The 22,850-nt window shown below is 39.0% G+C and overlaps 1 protein-coding gene and 1 long non-coding RNA gene across 3 annotated transcripts in view; one reads left to right on the top strand and one right to left on the bottom strand.

Annotated features, from left to right (window-relative positions):
• Positions 1 to 1,197: 1,197 nt before the first annotated feature.
• LOC105744777 (uncharacterized) overlaps positions 1,198 to 22,850 on the bottom strand; it is a 33,464-nt gene continuing 11,811 nt past the window's right edge. The window contains exons 2-5 of one of the 2 annotated variants that reach the window (XR_009187555.2): positions 7,955 to 8,145; positions 6,941 to 7,105; positions 5,538 to 5,772; positions 1,198 to 5,449 (exon numbers count right to left, since the gene is read on the bottom strand). This is a non-coding gene — a long non-coding RNA (uncharacterized lncRNA). The remainder of the gene's footprint in view (positions 5,450 to 5,537; positions 5,773 to 6,940; positions 7,106 to 7,954; positions 8,146 to 22,850) is intronic. The other variant, XR_001117736.4, reaches the window with a different exon arrangement.
• On the top strand, positions 5,646 to 18,200 carry FAM111A (FAM111 trypsin like peptidase A). The gene is made up of 3 exons (XM_023584862.2): positions 5,646 to 5,793; positions 7,800 to 7,907; positions 14,051 to 18,200. The coding sequence occupies exons 2-3, from the start codon at positions 7,827 to 7,829 to the stop codon at positions 15,776 to 15,778; spliced, it is 1,809 nt and encodes a 602-aa protein (XP_023440630.1). The 5' UTR covers positions 5,646 to 5,793; positions 7,800 to 7,826; the 3' UTR covers positions 15,779 to 18,200.

Raw genomic sequence — 22,850 nt, 5'->3', positions numbered from 1 at the left:
AGCAGAAATTCCTGCATTTCCGCTGTCAGCTCTAGTTTAGCAATAGCTAATCTTTCTCTGGAAGATATGAGGAATGGCTAACTCACTATGCATCCACATCCTCTCATGTCTAGAGTTGAGCTGAAAGCTAAAAGTTTCAGAATAGCTTTTTCACTTTTTGCTTTCAGTCAGTTCTAGATGTGAATAACTACAGCCAAAGACATTGTCTATTCATTAAATTGGTTGGAAGACAACATTGTTATTCTTTTCTTTTTAGTTTTGTTGGTTCCCATTCTGGAAATGTGCCCAAGAGAAGGGTCCTGAAAAAGGCTCAGGGCCACAGCTAGGCCTGCCTCCTAAGAGCCAGCTCATGCCACTAGTTAGGTTAGTATACAGCAGTTTCTTCTTCCAAATACATGAGGTTCCACTTTCCCAGATAGTCAATTTAATTGCAGGTTTCAGGCAGAGAGAATATTTATTAAACTATTTCACTTCCTTCTCTTCTCACAGGCTGGCCAGCTTTTTCCTGAAATTTTTCTCTCTTGTTGGAAGGGGACAAAAAGTAAAGCAGCCAACACAAAACGTGCTTTCCATTTTTTTCAACCTTTTCCCCTAGAGCTTCAGGCTTGTGGGCATTTATTCTGCTATTCATCTTAGACTCTGTCAAATAACAATCCTTTCCACCTGCCAAAAATCTTGGGGTAGTTAAGATTTATGAACGGCCAAAATGGATTAATCCAAAACAACAGTTGCTTATTTAAGATAGAAATGCATTCTTTCTTAACCTAAAAATAGCCCATCCTGAATGTGGTGGCTTCACAATATCGGGGATCCAGGATCGCAGTAACTCTACCACATTCCCCGTCTTCAACATGTAGCTTCCACCTCAAGCTCCAGGCTAAACCAACTTCAGCCCTAGCACCTCTGGACTAACAGATTGTCCTCTGTGGGCGTACGGGAGACAGGGCCCAGCTCCCCAACTGTACACTATCCTATTAACTTCTTCCAACACTCCAATCCACTCAGCCAGGGGAAACAGTTTACTAGAGGGTTCAAGCTCTTGGGCCTCAGAGAAGGGAGGATTGGGCAAATCACCTCCACAAGGCGCTGCCCCCATGCTCGAGTCCGAAGCTCCCGCCTCCCCTCGCCCTGCTTCCCCGACTCCCCCAGGCTCATCCACCCCCACCATCTTCACGCAGCGCTCGGGACTCCATCCCGTGGAGAAACCCTCTTCCACGACGAGTCCCCACGCTAGGAAGGCTAAGGAGCGCTTATAAGAGCCCCCACGTGAGTGCTGCTGCAGCAGTAGGAGGGAGCTACCCGAAAGCTGCAAGTGAAGGAGCAGGGGGCACCTGGCAGTGGGGGAGAGACACGACGACGGACAGGTGGGGACAGAGGGAAGCAGGGTGGGAAGAGCTGGGCTGGGTGGGGTTACAGAGGCTGATTGAAGCAATAGAGAGAAAACAAGGCCTAGAGGCTAAAGGCACTGGCCAGGATCCTCCTCCGTGAAAAGGGAATGGTAAGACTGTCCCCACTTCATAAAGATTTTGTGACAATTAAATGACTTAAGTATTTGTAAAGTGCATAGAACAGGCATATAGTGAATGGGATATGTTTTTTTAAATGAAATTAATAATTGCTCTATTTCAATCTACTATTTCATCAACATAACTTTACTGTTCCAGAAAACTCTTGCCCAGGGACATGAAAGTTGCACATACTTTTATTGTTTATTCCTGGAACTTCCTGAAAGACCCATCTACTCTTCAATAGACAGCATCAAAGGACAGTTTTCAATCCTGACTTCTTCAACTCTTGCCTCAAATTCCTCACCTTACTATGTCCACCAACCCTAAATTATTAGACTGTGATGCAGACCAATGCTACACAGTCACTCACATAAAAAGACCCAATTCATGAAATAATGAAAATGCTCTAATAGTGATTGAAGTGAGGAATACACAACTATGTGGTAATAATAAATATCATTGATTGCACACCTTGGAGGAATTGTATGCTTTATTAATATGTGTCAATAAAATTGATTTTAAAAAAGACCCAATTCAAATCAAACTTCAAATTTCAATAACTAGTCCAACCTTGGTCTTTCCCTATAACAAAATTCTGTCAAGTTACTGTTCTGCCTCACCTTCTGTTAAGCAATATAATTAGCTTTGTCTTTTCAACAGGTTGTTTTGGTGATATTGTGTGGAGCCAGTATTCAACAATTTTGAAGGTTTCAGCAAGACCTAGTGAGGAGGCTCAGCAAGGCCTTGCCTCTGCTACCACAGTTCCAGTCCTTCAGCCCGGAATCAGTGTATTCTTCTGCAGTCCCTTCGCCCTTTTGCTCAGGTATGTTCTTGATCTCAAGGTGGGGAAAGTTGATCTACTTTATCTTTTAGGAATCCTTTTGATTATCTGACCAAATTTGAAAATCTGCCTTATTACTAGCAACACTACAATTTGTCTTTGCATGTCCTTGAGTAGATCCTCAAGGAGGTATGGATCCCAACTCTTCACTTCTCTTAAACAGCCTTAAGCTAGAAATGGGGACTATAATATGCAACCAAAACTAGACCTGGGAATCGTCCCATTGCCAGACCTCCAACACTTTGCTTAACAGGAGCCTTAGAACAACAGCAAAAACCTCAGATAAGGGGGGATTGCAACTATGGACCAAAGTAGACTTTTTATTATTCTAGTAAGGAAAGAACTTATAACATTGATATAAAGGCAGAGGTTACCAGAGCTTTTGAGGGGAGGGAGAGAGAATAGGTGTAACTTGGGGGCATTTTTGGGACATTGGAATTGTTCTGAATGACATTGCAATGATGGATAAAGGCCAGTATACATTTTGTCAAAATCTATTAAAATATGCAGGGCAAAGGGTAAACTATAATGTAAACTATTGACCATAGTTAGTAAGAGTGCTTCAATATGTGTTCATCAACTGTACCAAATGTACTACACTAATGAAAGATGTTCATGGGGAAAGTGTAGGAGGGGGTGGGGTATATGGGAATTCCCCTATATTTTCAATGTATCATTTATGAAATCTAAAGCTTCTTTAAAGAAAAAAAAATAGAAAGTTTAAAACTCAGAATAACTGGATGACTTTACATAAAAAACAATTTGTCCCATTCCAGTCATTAAACCATGAAGGAGATGATTCTTGACAATGAAACGTGTAGAAACTGTAAACATAAAGGACATTGGAAAAAGATTATCCAGAGTCAGCTAATCAACTAAGGGAAAAAAATTAAGCAAGTGATCAAGGAATAAGTTCATAGCCAGAGTCAAGAGAAAAATTTCCTCTATTACCTTTAACCTTGAAAGACATTTTGCTAAATAATAAAGAATTTTATCAGTTATATATTGTTGCATAACAAATTACCACAAATTTAGCAGCTTAAAACAACAGATGGTTATTATCTCCCAGTTTATGTGGGTCAGGGTGGCTTAGCTGGTTCCTCTGCTTAAGGTCTCACAGAGCTGCACTTGTGGGCTTGGCCAGATAGCATTTTCACTGAGAGTCCTGACTGGGGAAGAATGTGCTTCCACGCTCACTCAGGTTCTTAGCAGAATTCCTTTCCTTGAGGCTCTAGGACTGAGCCCCCTGGATACTTGCTGGGTGTTCCCTGGAGGTTACCCACATATCCTAACGGACACTTGCAGGTCCTTGTCACATTGGCTTTTCCTTCATGGCTGCTTACTTCTTCAAGCTAGCAAGGGGAAACTCTAGATTCGAGCAATGCAACATAATCACAGGAGCAATATTTTCTAGCTTTTGCTTAATTCTATTGGCACAAGTCTAAACATCATCAGAGGAGGAGATTATACAGTATCTGAACACCAGGAGGCAGGAATCATGGAGATGGGGACCCTAAAGTATGTACACAACACCTTGTAAAATGCTGTTGATAGCAATCATAAACCCTACTACTATTACTTATCCTTTCCCTTGGCATTAACAAACTACTTAGGTACTGAGTCATCACTAATAATCTTCAGACATTCTCCATGGCCACAAGGAACATTCTTCTCTCTCTGTGGTACCACCTCTGCTAACCTGATAGGAAGGGATCTGACAGGCAGGTGAAATTGTCAGATTACATATTCTCTTGCGGTCTCTTCCTTGAAATCCTTATAGTACTCCTCATTTCATAATGAGATCATAGCCACTTTGGGCACTGATTTACTAGTATCCTTGTGTCTTGATCAAGCCCCAAATGAAGATCTCAAGGAGGTGCCAAAGTTGTGTGGGCAAATACTTCTATGATATAGACAAGATTATTGGGACTGAACACATTCTCTCCCACCCCCCCAAGAAAACATCCACTTTGTTCATTGCTAATGTCAGGTTAGTCTTATTAGGTTTTTCAGTACCTGATCATTGTGGGGGCACTGATCTGCAGAATTAAGAACAAGGCCTATGATGCTGATGAGCAGCCACATGCTTTTCTCTGATCATGTACCTTTGGACCCATCCCTGCACAGCCTTCCTGACCTTGCAGTGCTAATTATCTCCCAGCAAGTCTACTTCAGTTCATCCTTCTCTAATAACATTCTGCTCTCTGCTCATTCAGGTGGTCAGGAAATATTTGACGGTCAAGTGTATGCCAAGCATTTTCCCAGGTCCCTTACCATGGGGCTTACATTCTATCTGGGAGAAGAAAAACAAATAACCAACAATAAAACAAATAATTTCAGGTGGTGATAAGTATTATGAAGTAAATAATACAAGGTAATGGATAGGGCATGCCTGGGAAGCTAATAAGGCTTCAGAGAAGGCTGCTCTGGGGAGATGGCATTTGAGTTAAGCCCAGAATGAAGAGAAGGAGCAGGCCATGTGAAGTTCTGGAGAAATCACAGAAATCCAGAATAGCTGAAACACAGCCTTAATGTGAGAATGAGCTTGGACGATTTGGAGAATAGACAGGCTGGTGTCTATTGAGTATGGGAGTCAGCAGGTCCTGTGGATTCTGTAGGTGCTTTAAATGTGCTCCCTTCTCTCTATGCCTCTTTTCAGTGCTGCCTGAGTTTTCTTTCATCTTCTTTAGCATCATAGCCCAATTGATAGCCTGTTTAATATGGGACAGGTACCATGTAAGAGCTTTAAATATATTATCTCCCTTAAAGCTCTCGCCACAATCTTATGAAATTTGATAGGAAAGATAAGGTCCTCAAAGTTTAACTTCCCGAAGTGCTTTCCCTCAGTAACTGGGTAACTGTTGTGCACGGCAGAGACCCGTCTCTCCAGCTCACAGACACTTCACTCCTCTCCAGCATTACTGCAGATCTCCTACGAGGTCTTTCACCTCCACGCTCATGAGGGAAGCAAAGGGCGAGGCGAGGTCTCAAATGGAGCCACGCGAGGCCACGAACAGCCCGACTAACCGCTTCCTCAGCGGTGCGAAGAAGCGAGAGACTGCGGGGGCTGTGTGGGTGGGAGTCTAAGCCCGGAAGAGGCCTGGAAGACAGGAAAGCGAAAGTTAACCGAGCAGCGTTTCCTGAAAGGCCGGCAGCCACGTCAGAGTGACCTCTGCCCTTTCCCGTACCAATGAGCTCTCACTGCCAGGTCAGCTGTGTCTAGGTGGAGCTGCGGAGACCGCTTCTCCTCCAATAAGCGCCCGGCCGCCGCGGGCGCGGGATTCGAGCTGCTAGTGTTTGCCGGGGGCTAGGCGCGCAGCTCAGCTGTAGGGCGTGGAGGTCTAGGTGCACCTGCGCTCTGGTTCTCAGCGGGGCGGGGCTGCGCCTTCCGAGCCATTTTTGTTTGTTTTTACAGATTCTCTGCTGTTAAAAAGTATCCGTGTGGTAAGTGCATTGATGCTGAGAAGAGTCATAACAGTAATATTTATTGGGTTACTGGTTATGTGCCCCGCATTGTTCTAAATAATTCACAGGCATTGCATTATTTGATCTGCACTATGACAGAGGTTGCTTTTATCGCTGCTTGTCCTAGAGGTGAAGAAAATGAGGCAGAGTAGTTAATTGATATGGCTACGCCATGCAGTTAAGTGAGGACCTGATATTTGAAACTAGATGGTCTTACAGAAGTTAACATCGATGGTACCTTAATATTTATTAACTCATTTAGAATCATTGTCTCATGTTTCAAACGGGAAACTAGGGCTCAGAGAAGCTCTGTGGGTTTTCTAAGTAGCTATTACCAGTCAATGAGAGAGCCAGAACTCCTGCTGCTTAGCGGGTAGTTAAGAGAAAAAGCATAACCTTTAGATAATTGCTACTTCACAAGAAATACAGGGGGTAGCGCGTAAGTTAAGCAACATGAGGCAACAATTCAGAAGGTGAACATTCTACCAACTGCTCTGTTTTCTTGCAGAGTAAAATAAACTTATGAGAGAACAATCAAAGACAACTTGTGTTGGTCAGCTGGACCTTGGTTTGAATAAGTGTTGTTGTTATATAAGAAAAAGTCCTTAATTTTTAGAGATGAAAAGCAATGAAGTGTAAATGTCGTGATGTCTGTAATTAACTTTGAAACAAGTAAAATAAAAAGATAATTTAAATTTACAAAAAAATAAACTCTAAGTCAGGGGTTCTTAACCACGGGTCCTTGAAGATTTCAGGGGAAAGATGTCAGGGTGTCCATGAACTTGAAAAACATGCTGATGTTGAGCTTGATAAAGCCTTCTGTCGTTAAATTCCGAGAAGGGGTCCATGAAGTTAAAAAAAAGGTTAAGAACTCCTGCTCCGGGTGATGGGTACATAGGGTATCATTATACTATTTTCTACTTTTTTTTTTCTGTTTGAAAATGTTAATAATAAGTCATTAAAAAAGGTAGTCTATGGAGCTTTGTGACCTTGAGTAAATAGTTTAAACTCTCTGGGCTTCTAGCTTTTTTATAGGTAAAATGGAACTAATAATACCTATGTCATAGGATTACAAGAATTCTATGAGGTAGTGCATGAAAAGCAATTAGAGTAGGGCGTAGTTCACCTTACGGTTCTCCATCACTGTAGACATCTTTAATCCCATGTGTCAGGCATTGCATTAGATGTTGAGATCCTGAAGACAGACATGCCTGCTGCCCAGTGGCTTTTGTTCTAGTGGTATTTATCACTATTGAAGTTATTCACTTTTATTTACATTGTGCATTTTCTTCTGGGATGACATCAGAGAAAAGAAAGAACAAAAAATATATCTTTAAACAAAAAAGCTGTCTATATTCCTGAAAAACTCGCAATCTCAATTTCTTTTGGCTTCAGGGTACTAACCAGTTCTTTCCCCACCCGTTTTCCTGTAATTTTACCATCTCCACTTTAAATGGGGACCAGATTTTAACACTGGTGTAACTAGAACATACTTTTTAATTCTCAAACTGCAAAACTTGTGTGATATTTATACCTGCATTTCAATCTCATCTCTGCCACATAGCTCTGACCTTGGGCAGGTTACCCACCTTCTCTGAGTTCTACTTTTCCATCTGCAAAATGCAGTTAGAACTACTTGCATGGTAGCTGGAAGGACTGGCAACTAGAGATTATTTTTGTAAATTTTTGTAAGGTGTTTAGTGTAGTGCTTGACATGTAAAATAGACTCATGAGAGAACAATCAATAGAGAGTTTTATTGTTGGGATGATTATAGTTGGTAGATAAATACCCACTTGTTAAAAAAATATCACTGGGTAGAGGGAGGTTAGAGCAAGACTAGAACTGAAAGGGAAAGCTGGGACATGGGACTTTATTCTTATTCTTTATATAATTAATTATAACTATGACTCTTATTCTCTGTACAATTAATTATAACTATGAAGATACTACTGTGACTGAAACCCTTTTGAAACTGGTGTTTCAGCTGAACTGTATTCATCCTCAAGCCATCATGAGTTCTAAGAAGCCCAGATCACAGAAGATCTCATTTGAGGAAAAGACTAATAGGAAAATTGTTGACTATTTCACTCAGGTATGTTTATAAATGCTATTTATGAAATATACTAATATCAGACTTACCCGTCCTTGACACTAGGTTTCATAGTTCTTCCTGCCAAGAAATTATTTCATTGTATGTTAGGTATATTAAGTGTCAAAAACTTTCTCATATATTTTATTCTTTTTTTTTGGAGAGAGTGGTTGAGAGGACTTGCAGTACAAACCTTGGCCACTTCAAACCAGCCTTCAGCCAAAAGCTGTTCTAACATTTCCTGAAGAAAAAAATAAATAAATGTAATTAGAGACAACTGTGGAATAAAATCAATAAAATTCAAGCCACTTCATAGCATGAAAAATATCTATTCTAAATATGATGCCCGATGCATAATAACCTACACTTATATAGTGCTTTACAATTTATACAACAATTTTTTATATATTAAATCTTACTACAACCCCATTGAATAGGCAGAGTAGATTTTACTATCAGAATTAATTAATGAGGAGGAGAGAGGGTAAATGAATTGTTGCTTAAGGCAGGAGTGGAATGAAGACTTGGATGTAAGTTTACTGACATTAAGTCAGGACTCATTCTACTAACTGGACTCCCTCATCAGATCACTTCATCATGACCTTTTCTGAGTCTAAATTCCTCCTTAAATTTGTCACAAAGAAGGCTAAGAAATGATAAGCATTTGAAAATGCAACTTAAAAGCTTTTAACTCATTCTTTTGTTCTTTTTTTTTACTAGTAGACTTTTTTAAGAATAGTTTCAAATTTAGAGAAAAATTGAGCTGTTAGTACAGATGGTTCCCATATATTCCCTTCACCCAGTTTCCCCTATAATTAACATCCTAGTTAAGTATGGTACAGTGGTTCAATTAATGAAGTAATATTGATACATTATTTTTTTCATAGTTTTTATTAGATATATTTTCTTTACATATACCAGCCTATTATTTACATCTTGTGTTAGTGGTGTACATTTGTTATAATTCATGAAAGAACATTCTTGTACTATTAGCCCCAGTTCATTGTCTATAATAGGTTTCACTGTGTTATACAGTCCCATGTTTTATCTTCTAACTTTTATTCTTGTAACATACATGACCCAAAACTTCTCCTTTCAACCACATTTACATAGATAATTCAGTGCTGTTAATTATACTTAAAATAATGTGCTATGTTAGCCACCTTCCATTTCAAAACCTTTACAATCACCCTAAATAGAAATTCTGTACAAATTAAACCTAAACTCCCCGTTCTCAACCTCCAATCTATCCCCTGGTAAACTATAGTCTAGATTCTAACTCTAGGAGTTTGCTTGTTATAATTAGTTCATATAAGTGAGATCATGCATTATTTGTCCTTTTCTGTCTGGCTTATTTCACTCAACATAGTATCCTCAATGTTCATCCATTTTGCCAAATGCATCAAGACTTCATTCTTTCTTACATTTGAATATTTCATCATATGCATACACCATACTTTATCTGTTCATCGGTTGATGGACATTTGGGTTGCTTCCATTTTTTGGAAAGTGTGAATAATGCTGCTATAAACATCAGTGTTCAAATATCTGTTCAAATACCTGCTTTTAGTTCTTCTGGGTATATACCTGGTAGCACGATTGCTGGGTCTTAAGGTAATTCTATATTTAGCATTCTGAGGACCACCAAATTATCTTCCACAGCAACAGCATCATTTTGCATTCCTACCATCAATGAATGATTATTCCTGTTTCTCCACATCCTCTCCAACACTTGTAATTTTCTGGGTTTTTTTAATAGTAGCCAGTCTAGTAGATGTGAAATGATACTTCATTGTGCTTTTAATTTGCATTTCCCTAATAGCCAGTGTAGCAGTTTGATATAATTGATGAATTCCAAAAAGAAATATTGGATTATGCTAGTAATCTGATCTGTACCTGGGCATGATTGAGTTATGATTAGGGCTTTAATTGGGCCATGTCATTAGGGCATTGAGTCTCCACCCCTTGGTGGGTGGGGACTCAGAGATAAAAGGCATGGCAAAGGACAGAGTTGAGGGTTTTTGATGTTGGGATTTTGATATTGGAGCTTGATGTTGAAGAGCTGGGAAGTAAGCTCATGAAGGAAAGAGAAGCCAGCCCCAGGAAGGAACTTTGAACCCAGAGGAAAGCAAGCCCCAGGAACATAGGAACCCAGGAAGCCTGAACCCTTACAGACGTCGGCAGCCATCTTGTTCCAAATAGACTTAGGTGAGGGAAGTAGCTTATGCTTTATGGCCTGGTATCTGTAAGCAACTACCCCAAATAAATACCCTTTATAAAAACCAACCAGTTTCTGGTATTTTGCATCAGCACCCCTTTGGCTTACTAATACAGCCAGTGATATTGAACATCATTTCATGTCCTTTTTAACCATTTGTATATCTTCTTTGGAAAAATGTCTATTCTAAAGTCTTTTGCCCATTTTTAAAGTGGGGTGTTTATTTTTTTGTTTTGAGTTGTAGGAATTCTTTATAAATTCTAGATATTAAGCCTTTATCTTATATGTGGTTTCCAAATATTTTCTCCCATTGAGTAGGTTGTCTTTTCACTTTTGTGACAAAGTCTTTTGATGCACAAAGGTTTTTAATTCAGAGGAGTTCCCATTTATTTTTTCTTTTGTTGCTTGTGCTTTGGAAGCAAAGTCTAAGAAACCATTGCCTAAAACAAGATCCTGAAAATGCTTCCTTACAATTTATTCTAGGAGTTTTATGGTCCTGGGTCTTATATTTAGGTCTTTGATCTTATGAATTTTTGTATATGGTATGCAGTAGAGGTCCTCTTTCATTTTTTGGCATATGGATATCCATTTCTCCCAGCACCATTTTGTCGAAAGGACTATTCTTTCCCAATTGAGTGAACTTGACAGTCTTTTCAAATTCAATTGGCCATACTAATTAGGGTCTATTTCTGAACTCTCAGTTAGAGTCCATTAGTAGATAATATCCATCCTTGTGCCAGTACCATGCTGTTTTGACCACTGTAGCTAAGTAATATTCTTTAAAGTCCAGAAATATGAGTCCTTCAACTTCGTTCTTCTTTTTCAAGACTTTTTGGCTATGCAGGATATTTTTCCCTTCTAAATAAATTTGATAATTGGCCTTTCCATTTCTGCAAAGTAGACTGTTGGAATTTTGATTAGGATTGCATTGAACCTGTAAATGATTTGGGGGTAGAGTTGACACCGTAACTATATTTAGTCTTCCAGTCATGAACATGAATGTCCTTCCATTTATTTAGGTTTTCTTTGATTTCTTTTTGCAACATTTTGTGTTTTCTGTGTATAAGTCCTTTACATCCTTGGTTAAATTTTTTCCAAGGTATTTGATTATTTTAGTCGCTAGTGTAAAAGGAAATTTTTCTTGATTTTCTCCTCAGATTGCTCTTTACCTGTGTACAGAAACGCTAATTATTGCATGTTTATCTTGTACCCTGCCACTGTGATAAATTCATTTATTACCTCTAGAAGCTATGTTGATGATTTTTTAGGTCTTTCTATGTAGAGGATCATGTCTTCTGCAAATAGCGAAAGTTTTACTTCTTCTAAATGCTCACAGTAAGGAAGGAGAAAGAGCTAAAATCAAAGACTTAACTGCACACTTGGAGGAACTAGAAAAAACAACAACAGCAAACTAATTCCAAAGTAAGCAGAAGGAAAGAAATAACAGAGATTAGAGAAGAAATGGATCAAATTGAGGATAAAAATCAATAGTGGCTGGCAGTTTTTCTTTTTTAGCAACTTAAATATATCATACCATCAGCAATTAGTCTTATTGATGATCCTTTGTATGTGATGAATCACTTTTCTCTTGCTGCTTTCAGAATTCTCTCTTTATCTTTGGCATTTGACATCTTGATTAATACGTGTCTCAGAATACGTCCATAAGAATTTATTCTGTTTGAAGTATGCTGTGCTTCTTGGACATGCATATTTATGTCTTTAATAAGAGTTGGAAAATTTTACACTATTATTTCCTCAAATATTCTTTTTGTCCCTTTACCCTTCTCTTCTCCTTCTGACACACCCATGACATGTTTGTGTGCTTCATAATGTCATGCAAATCCCTCAGACACTGCTCAATTTTTTCTTTTCTTTTCTCTATTTGTTATTCTGATTGTTTGGTTTTGAGTGTCCTGTTTTCTAATTTGTTGATTCTTTATTCTGCCCCTTCAAATCTGCTATTGTAGGCCTCTAGTGTATTTGTAATCTCTATTGTTTCTTTTTATACTTACAAGTTCTTCTTTATGCTCATACACTGTCTTCTTAATATCCTTTAGCTCTTTGTCCATATTTTCCTTCATCTCCTTGAATTGATTTGGAGATTTATTTGAACATCTATGATTAGTTGTCCCAACTTCTGATTCTCCTCTGAAGTTTTAATTTGTTCTCTTTACTAAGCCATATCTTCCTGTTTCTTAGTATGGCTTATAATATTTGTTGTTGTCTAGGTATCTTGATGAGTTTTCTCTGAAGGTCTGTTTCTCCCTCTTGTCTAGGTTTTATTGTTGATTAGTTTTGTGTTAAGGCTTTCTTTTTTTTTGATGCTTGGTCCAACTTATTCCAGACCTTTAGATTAGCCCATGTTTAACTGATCATATTTTCTTAGCTTTTCTTCATCTGTTCTTGCCCTGGATATGCAGCAAAATTTTTAAGATTGCACTTTTTGTGCGATTGTTTCACCCCCAGGAGAAAGTTTCCTTTCCTCTGTTCCTTCTCCAGGAATTTTAAATCTTTTGTTCTTATTCTAGAAAACTAGAGCATCCTACTATCTAAAAAATCCAAGGCAAGGCTAATTCTGTTTTTCTTTGTTTTACTACCATGACAGAGCAAGCTAATAACCACATATTACCCTCACAAATCTCTTTGAAAAGGTCTATATTTGCCTAGGAATCCTTTGCATAGTTGGAAATCCATGACAGTGCTCCCATGGGGTATATGCTGAGAATGTAAGCTGAAAAAAATGCTCTGTTAGAGTTTGTATATATGCCTAGGACAAATTTATATTACTTTAAGTTCCTCTTTTTTTTTTCCAATCCAAAGTATTAGTACTGTTACAAAGAAGGAAAGCACACATTAACCTAATATATGCCAGTCATTGTGCTAGGCATCATCACACATGATGTTCTATTTCAACTTTACAACAATCCTGGCATTGTTATGCCTGTACCCAGTAAGTGCTACTATTGCCATATCTGTTGACACCCATGCCGTAGTGAATATCACTTAGAGTAAAGGGATCATTTAGAAATAGGGATCAGGAGCTCTTCATTTTCATTGCGTTTCTGATATTTGATTAATCTTCCTTATTTAATTCTTCCCTCCTCCTGTATCCTGATGTTTAAGGCAATGCCCTATAAAAACGAGGATGATGGACACAGAAGTTACAAAAATAATGCATAATTTAATGGAAAAAATCACTGGAATAAGTATTGGAGTTCTACTATTTCATTCATTACTATGTGACCTTCGGAAAGGCACTTACAAGTAGAAAAACTTTTTGTGCTTCAGTTTCACCACTAAAAACATAGAGGGGCTACATTCGTTTCTCCCCATTTCATAGGATTTCATGACTGACTGATGTAATTAAGGAAAAAATATGAGTTCTTTGCAGGATGGGTGAATCAAGTTATTTATTATTAGAAATAACTATATTATTATGACCACATGATTATTTAAGTAATGATTGTGTTATTAAACATTTAATTCCTGATAATAAACCATGATGATGTATTCTCCCTGAACTCAATATTTTAAGATCCAAATTTTGGGTGTGATCCATTGCTATGCCCAGACAAGGTAAATATTACATAGCTGATAATAGTAAATAAGACCTGAAATAATGCTATAAGAGAGCTAGTAGACATTTAAGAATCTCTCTTTTTGATTAACTTGGAAAAAAATTCTGTTTCTTCCCTCATATCTCTCAGAAAATGTACCAGTGTAGTAGTATCAACACCTTATCTGACTGATGTGACAGAAAGTTCTGTTTATATTTTAGATCTCAGGTTAAACTCTGATCAAATTCTATTCACTGATAGACATTGGCTCTGAGTTTCCCGTTAGAATTTTTGTAATTTGGATTCTGAAAGGGAAGCAAAAGACTAGAGTTCATTGAGAGTTTTAAAGTATTCAACCTGCTTATTTTTAGGTCCCTAAAGAAGAAGAGAATAATTCTGATACCCCTGAAATGAACATGGGATCTAGAAAATGTATAATAGATAAAACTAACACCCAGGCTCAAGGATTTCGTTCACCCAAGAAAAATCCAAAAGACCAGACCATGCCTCCAAAGAAGATCATTCACGTTACCTTATATGTAAACAGGAGGGGTGACAAAAACATGAAACATGAGCTTGTACATAATGAGAGGGATAGTTTATATACAGCACTCAACACTCTTAGAGCTGTCAAAGAAGAGATAAAAAAGCATCAAGACAAAGAAATGCTGGTGAATGGGGTAGAAGGAATTCAAGGGTACATAAACCTTGGAATGCCCCTCAGTTGTATTCCTGACAAATCTCACCTGGTAATTACATTTTCTCGTGGTAAAAGTAGGCTGGTATTTCGCCAGCATGATGTAACAGCTACCGATTATGTTAAGTTTTATGTTTATGCAACTGGGAAGAATGGAAGAAAGATTGTTAAATGCAAGACACTTCAAGATAATGGTTGCATACTTTGCGTCTATGCTTTCAAAGGAGAAACTATCAAGGACGCTGTGTGCAAGGATGGCAGATTTTATTCCTTTCTGGAGAATACTGATTGGAAACTCATTAAAAACATGGACACCATTTTAGAATGCACATTGCCAGTTGATGACTTAGAGGAAAACTTCTTTGAGTTAGAGGTTAAGAAAAGAAGTACCATCAGGACAGCAACCCCTCAGAATTCTGAATTAGGAGAAAGAACAATTCAAGTGGAGAAAATACACATTATGTGCCAGTATCCTAGTTTGAAAAGAGAAAGTGAAAAAATAAGAGAACAATTCCAGAAGGAAATGTGCGGTTCAGTGTTTGATTCGCATGTAACAAACTTCGGAAAACTGACAAAAAACTCCACTCGAGTTAAAGTACACAGACTTCTTTCTGAGCTCAGTGATTCTGTTGGGTACATATCCTGGGACAACAATGGAAAAGGAGGTTCTGCCACCTGTTTTGTTTTTAAAGGATTGTTTATTTTCACTTGTTATCATGTAATAAGTGACATTGTGGGTGAAGGAATAGTGCATAGTAAGTGGGCAGACATAATTAGTCAATGTGCAAAGGTAACATTTGTTTATGAGGAGTCCATAGAAAAAGAAAAGAGCTGTTTTTTCATCGAACCTTGGCTTGAGGTAGTAGATCAAACTCTTGATTATGCTGTTCTAAAACTGAAGGAAAATGGACTAGAAGTGCCTATGGGATTATATGGGACTTTTGCTCCTGCACCACTTAGTGGATTGATATATATTATTGGCCATCCAGATGGAGAGCCAAAGTCTACAGATGCTTGTGCTATAGTCTCTCAGGGTCAGCGAGAAGAGAAATATCATCAGGCTACAAAAGCAGAGGATTGGAGATATGATCAGCAGTATTACATCCGTATGTTCACTCAAAGAAGTTTCCAGGACATAGCTCTTAACCCTAGATTGATTACCTATGATACCAGTTTTTACTTTGGGGCCTCTGGCTCCCCAGTGTTTGATTCAAAAGGTAATTTGATTGCTATGCATTCTGCTGGCTTCACTTTAAATCGCACAAAAAAATTTTGCAGCATCATTGAATTTGGCCCTACTATGGAATCCATTCTCTGTGATATTAAACACAAATATAGATGGTGGTGGGAAGAAGTATGTTTATCCCAGCAGGATGTAGAAATGGTGAGTGATGAGGACTGAGGACTAGTGAGAATTTAGTCTGTTTAATGGCTTTAAGAGAGTTGCCTATGGTATTGATAGGCAATGATAATGATTTTCTATATTCCAACATGATCAATTTCAACAAAAGTTATACATATATATGTATATATATAAAATTAACCTAATTGGTTGCTTCCTATATGCCAGGCATTTTTCTAAGCACATGAAGAAACTAATCCTCCAACTCTATGAGGTAGACTCTTAACCCACTTTTTAAAAGCTAAGCAATTTGAAAAATGATAAGTTTAAGCAATAATCAATTTTATGACATTAAAAGTAGTATATCCATTAATATTTTTTCAACTCCCATAGGTTCCCCTAAGTTCAGTTGCTGAAGGGCAGGATTGCAGACTTTTGCACCTCATTGTCTCCAATGTCTGGCACATAGAAAGTAAGTGCTTAGAAAATATGTTGGTCAAATTGGTAGCAAAAGTTGAAGGCTGCAGTTAATCTTAACTGGGAGGATAAATGCTTGATTGCAAATGATCTCAAATAAAATCTTTTAATATTTCCAAACTCTTCATATTACTAAAACAGTTAACAATGGGGGTGTGTAGAAAAATATACCAAATGTATGTGATGGACCATAGCTAGTGGTAATAGTGTGATCATGTTCTTTTATATTCTGTAGCAAGTGTATATAAGGTGTTGGCGGAGGGGTGATGTATGGGAATTCTGTGCATTATGCATGATTGTTTTGTAAGCTCATAACCTCTAATAAAATTTTTTAAATAATTTAAAGAATGAATTAAAAAAAGTCAGAGTATATGTGTTCTGAAATTCAGAGGGTAATATCCACTCTTCCTAGATTTATAGCCAGCCTAAAGCACTGGAAGGGGGAGAAAAGTTGCTGGTTAAATGTGGGAAAGTTTGAAAGTCTTTCAGCATGATGGTGAAGTAGTACTTGGCAAAAGGTTTCTGTATCACATGCAACCTTCAAGTAGAAGCTGGTGGAGATACTACAAAGTCCTGTCTGATTGACATGACCTTCCAAGAAATAATGACTACATTTCACTTCTGCCTTCCATTTTTTTAGGCATTTTTCTCATTGGCCAATGCTAACCCAGAACATAGAGGGAGTCTGAGAAAAATGATACCCAGCTTTAAAGGAAGTGGGGTTGCTAGTAAATTTACAACAGATTATCAGCATGCATGAACACACAACACGATACACATACATAATAATTGTGCTGGTTTGGGTCTTTTGTGGACCCCCGAAAATTATGTTTGCAAGCTAACTTACTCCTGTACATGTAAGCCTATTGTTTGTGGGACTTTTTTGTTAGATTCAGTTAAGGGATCTTTTTGATTCAATCATTTTTATTTAGGTCACTTTAATTAAGAGCCTTTGATTAGATTGAGGGGCCCAGGGTGAGTCCTGATCTTCTCACTGGAGTCCTGTACAAACTCAGGAAAGATGAATAGAGTCACCATTTTTGCCCTGCCTTGTGAGAGGACTCCAGGATGGCCTATAGCTCCAGAAAGTCCCAGAGGCTTAGAGGGAAGCTGGAGGCTGGAGGCTAGAATCAGCAGAGCAGCCCAAAGCTGAAGAGAGGAGGCCAGGGAAAGATGAGCCATATGCCTAATCACCCACAGCTGAGCTCAGAGAGAAAGTGAGCCTGGACAGAACGCAGAGACAGGTCACCATTTTGCTTCATCACATGGCCGGAGTCCAGGATCATCAGCAGACAACCTTTGGTGAGACAGCATCTCTGATGATGCCCTGATTTGGACATTTTCACAGCCTCAGAATTGTAAGATTGCACCCTAATAAATTCTCATTATAGGGTAGTGGATGTAACTCAAGCGATAGGGCTTCCGCCTACCATATGGGAGGACTAGGGTTTGATCTCTGGGGACTTCTGGTGAAAAAGAAGAAGAGAAAGCATGCCTGCACAGTGAACCAGCGCCCTTGTGGTGAGCCTAGTGTCTGCATGGTGAGCCAAGTGCCCATGTGAATACCTATGTGGTGAACCAGTGCCTGTATGGTGAGCCAGTGCCTGCGCAAGTGAGTCACACAGCAAGATGATGATGCAACAAAAGAGGGATGATGGGGAGAGTCATGGTGAAGCTCAGCAGAAACCAGGAACTGAGGTGGTGTAGCTGACAGGGAACCTCTCTCCACATCAGAGGTCCCCAGGATTTAATCCCAGTGAATCCTAGAGAAGAAAAAATGAGAAGACAAAAAAAGAGAAATAGATACAGAAGATCATGAAGCAAATGGACACAGCAAAAACAGCAGGGCAGAGGGAAAGGAAGGGGTAAATAAAAAACTAAAACAAATTATCAGTTAGCCAGGTTGTAAAACATAACATATGTAACTTGCAACTTTGACTACTAATGTAAAGTTGTCTGCATGTTGATTTTGTCCTGAAAATAAATAACATTATAGCAAATCCTATCATCAGGTATTTTGTTTAGCTAAAATATGCTGCCATGTTTAATATTTGATGTCATCATAGAGAGATAAGAATCAGGAAAAAAGTCAAGGTAAAATTGGGTGCAGGTAGGAGAAAACAGTTTTTTCCTGTTTTCATGGATCTTTCATCTAGCCACCTCTTTTCTGTCTTTGTTATTTTATTCATGGGAATTCCAAGTGAGTTCACAAAAGCTTTAAATATGGCATTTCTCTCATTCTCCCCATTGTTTCTTTTTGAAAACATTATTTTATCCCTTTCCAACTTTCACACTAAAACATAGACAGTTGGTTTCTGTCACACCCCCTCCCTGGTCACTTTAGAGCCAGCCTGAAAGAATTTCGAATTTTAAATTTGGAAAACTGATTTTCTTAATATGTATGCATTGGGCAAATTAATTAAACTCCCTAAGCCTTGATTTCTGATTTGCTAATTTAAAAAAAAAGTAAAATAAATTGGATATTGCCTGCTTATGGGCTAAGCATTGTTTTCAGTACTTTATATATGTTCACTCTTAATCCTCATATTCACCCAATTGGGTAGGTACTTTTATTACTCCCATTTTACTGATGAGAAGGTTGTGGCACAGACAGGTTAAGGAACTTGGCCATGCTAGTAAGAGCTGGAATGTGAACCCCAGACAGTCTGGCTTCAGAGTCTGTGCTCCTAACTCTTCTATACAGCCTCCCAAAATGTAAGATGGAAATAATAATGCTTCTCAGGAGGATTAAATGAGGTACCTTTGATTAAATTATTTTCCCCTTGTCCTTCAAAGTCTAAAAGTTGTGATTTCATTAATTATCTTGATTTAAGTTGGATTAGATTTGTTTTAAAGCCTGAAGAGAAACAGATCTAATAGCTTTTCTCTTTAGAGTTATGGGAGAAAGAGCTAGAAAGGGAAATGGAGTGGGAAATTTTCAAGATGGGGGAAAGGACAGCTGCTTTTTGGAAGCTCTGATCTCTGCAAATTCATTGATCTTTTGCCAACTTCTTCTGTAAGCGCTCTTCATTTCTAAATTGCTGTAGTAAAATACACTTTTTTTTAGCATGCAGTTCTCTGAGTTTTAACACATGCATACATTCTTTTTTTTAATATTACATTAAAAAAATATGAGGTCCCATATACCCCTCACCCCCCTCACCCCACTCCTCCCATGCCACTAACAGGTGGCAAAACAATTGCAACACTCCAAAGAATTCCCTCAGGCAATTCCGTTGGAATCAGACCCTTCCCCCTCCCTTAATCCCTGGCAATCACTAGTTCTAAATCCTATAGGGTCTTTCATTTTCCTTAGTTTGTTTTTTTAAATGCCATTCTGATTCTCTTTCCATCTCTCAGACCATACTCCTTCCTCCTCTTTCTTCTCTTACTATCCAAATGTCAGAGTTCCTTTGGAATCCTATGTTCAGTTCTCTTCACCCCCATTACTATCTACTCATCCTAGTCATTGTTTAAGCTTCTCTGTTTCCTCTATCCGGATCATTCTGTGATTATTATTTCTAGCTGTGACATCTCTCAGGAGCACAAAAATTTAAATATAGTATGAGCCATTGAAGTAAGATATGAAATATAAAACAGAACAAAATGAGTACAATTTCACATCCTGAAAATATATATTATTTCAAATATACATGCAATTTCTATAATCATAATGGTCATGAAGCCATCTAGTAAGATAGGGAATCAATAGATGGATCTGGAACCTGGCAAGAAGTCTACATGGATGTCAATTCCCCCAAGATGGCTCCAAGATTCTGCCATTCAGAACAAGATTTCCTCCTGGAAGCTCCAGATATTCCCCAAGGACTTTATCATTGGACCCTCCCAGGGAATTGATGGGTGGGGTAATCAATCAAAACAGTAAACAACAGGGACTCCTATGCCATTAGCAAAGGGGTGGGATCATTAATGGTTCAAAAAGCAGGTGCAAGGCTTGAACACACTCTCTCACCTTTGGACCCGGATTCTGGCCCCCTTCTCTCTCTGCATGGATCAACAAGAAAGTAAAACCTGGACATTTATAATCTATAATGGGAAATTGCAGTCTGTAAATCAGCCTGCTTTATCACTTTTCAGCCCTTTCCTCTTCACCTGGGACCCTGTTATTTTCTCCCATTTCTCTTCCCTCCCTGCCTTAATAAATTACTGGCCTAATTCATCCGACATGCTCTTGAAATTCATTTCTGCAACATAGTCAAGAACCTAGACAAAATCCAGTAACAGTCACTTACATTTATGTAGCCTTTGCTGTTTGTAGCATAATTTCTAATATATAATCTCAACACAATCCTATTAGATAGGCAGAGCAGATATTATTACTGTTTCCTGAGTGACAAGAGAGGAGAGTTACTGAGTTGCTGCCCAAATTCCTGGTAGATCTTGGCATGACTTAAACCTAGGTACTGATAAACAGTTTACTCCTCTTTCTAATAACTGAGCTGGTTCAGCAGACCAAGACACTGCTGTGCCCTTTCCTGCATCTAAAATTCATCCACCCTACACCACTTAAGGAGAAACATCATAACATTTTAAGAATGTAACAAATCCCTTGTTCTGATTTTCTTTTGTCCTAGTTCTGAAAACCTAGCTAGAAAATCCGTGTTAGGCCTAGCACTGTTTTTTCATGTCTCCACTCCTTCCCATGAGCACATGCTACCCCAATTGTCTCTTTGAAATGATAAGGGTGTTTCTAGGACTTGTAGGCTGAAAGGAGTGCTCCTTGAGAGATTTTGTATGTAGGCCCACAGTATATTTGCATCATTTTATTTTGAATTAATTCTATTCATATTACTTTTTAATTCTATTTTTAAAAATGGGAGGGGAAATTAAGCCTTGACCATGTGCCATTTGCTGTGCCAGGCAAAAATCACAAAGAGTTTGTAAACTATTTTACATTCCTACCAGGAGTTAAGAAAGTTCCAGTCTATCTCACTGACTGCCACAGTAAACAGTGTCTCAAGTAGGGGTGCTCCTGACGGCTCTAGAAACGTCAAGACACTATATGCAGGGCAGACAACCCCAGGAAATCAGCACCCCATCAATGGGCCTTACCTTGGAACATATGATAAGCTGTCTCTCCAGTGTCTCAAGAGTTAGACTTATTTATTTATTTTTTTTATTTTTTATTTTTTTTAATATTTATTTATTATTATTATTTTTTAATTACATTAAAAAAATATATGACGTCCCATTCAACCCCACCGCCCCCGCCCCCCACTCCCCCCACAGCAACACTCTCTCCCATCATCGTGATACATCCATTGCACCTGGTAAGTTCATCTCTGAGCATCACTGCACCCCATAGTCAATGGTCCACATCATAGCCCAGACTCTCTCACGTTCCATCCAGTGGGCCCTGGGGGGATCTACAGTGTCCCGTAATTGTCCGTGAAGCACTATCCAGGACAACTCCACGTCCCGAAAACGCCTCCACATCTCATCTCTTCCTCCCATTCCCCATACCCAGCAGCCCCCATGGCTACCGTTCCCACACCCATTTCACATTTCCTCTGTGGACATTGGATTGGTTGTGTCCATTGCACACCTATGTCAAGTGAGGGCTTAGATTCCACATGGGTACTGGATGCACTCTTCCCGCTTCTAGTTGTAGACACTCTAGGCTCCATGTTGTGGTGGTTGACCTTCTTCAACTCCATGTTAGCTGAGTGGAGTAAGTCCAATAAGTCAAAGTGTAGGAGCTGAAGTCTGTTGAGGCTCTGGGCTTGGGTGTCATATTATCAGTCCAGAGATTCAAATCCCCTACATATATCTTAAACTCAGCACCAACTACAATTCCAATAAAGTAGCATGCAAGTCTTGTGAAAAGAGATCCCCTCTGAGTCCATTTCCATCACGCAGAAACACCAGCTCCAAAGAAGGGCCATCTGTCATGGCAGTGAACCCCTTCTGCCATGACCATAGAACCCGTGGGTCTCTTTATCCCTCAAAAGAACCAATACCTGGGGTTGTATCTACCTTATCTGTCTCTTAGACTCTGTTCAGTTGTACATAGGGGTATTCCTTCTGACAACCTCCAGACTCTTTTTTAGAGACTCACAGCCTTATAATCTCATTTCTCCTTTCCATTTCCCCCTTACATTAGGTCAAACCGCTTCCCGAAGTCATGTTATTATATGTAGACAGGTATATTCTGCTGTTCCGCATTGAATCTTTAATTCAAGGTCATTTTCTAGTTGCTTCTTCAGCTGGTATGTGGTAGTGATCCCTCGGTGCCAGGGAGGCTCATCCCCGGGTGTCGTGTCCCACGCTGGGGGGAATGCATCACATCTACACGCTGAGTTTGGCTGTGAGAATGGCCACATTTGAGTAACATGAAGGCTGTCAGGAGGAAACCCCCAGGCACAATGCTACTCTAGGCCTTGTTCTTATTGCAGGTGTATAGGCTCAAAAATGTAGCCATTAGTATCAAGAGCCCACTGTTGGGCCCTCTTTCCTTCCTGGTTCTTGCCGTTGCACCTGGAGGATTGCCGCTGCTCTCCCAGGGCCCACAACAGTGACCCCCCGGCCAGGAGCCCAGTACCCCCCCAGCTGTTGTTTTTAATTGTTTCCACTATGAGTATATATAGACATTACCATATACCCTGGGCATATGCCCTGTATAACTCCCTGTCAA

Source organism: Dasypus novemcinctus, chromosome 10 (genome assembly GCF_030445035.2).
Source record: "Dasypus novemcinctus isolate mDasNov1 chromosome 10, mDasNov1.1.hap2, whole genome shotgun sequence".
Classification (NCBI taxonomy): domain Eukaryota; kingdom Metazoa; phylum Chordata; class Mammalia; order Cingulata; family Dasypodidae; genus Dasypus; species Dasypus novemcinctus.
Note: the sequence above shows the minus strand (reverse complement) of the source record. Positions and strands in the feature narration are given on the sequence as shown.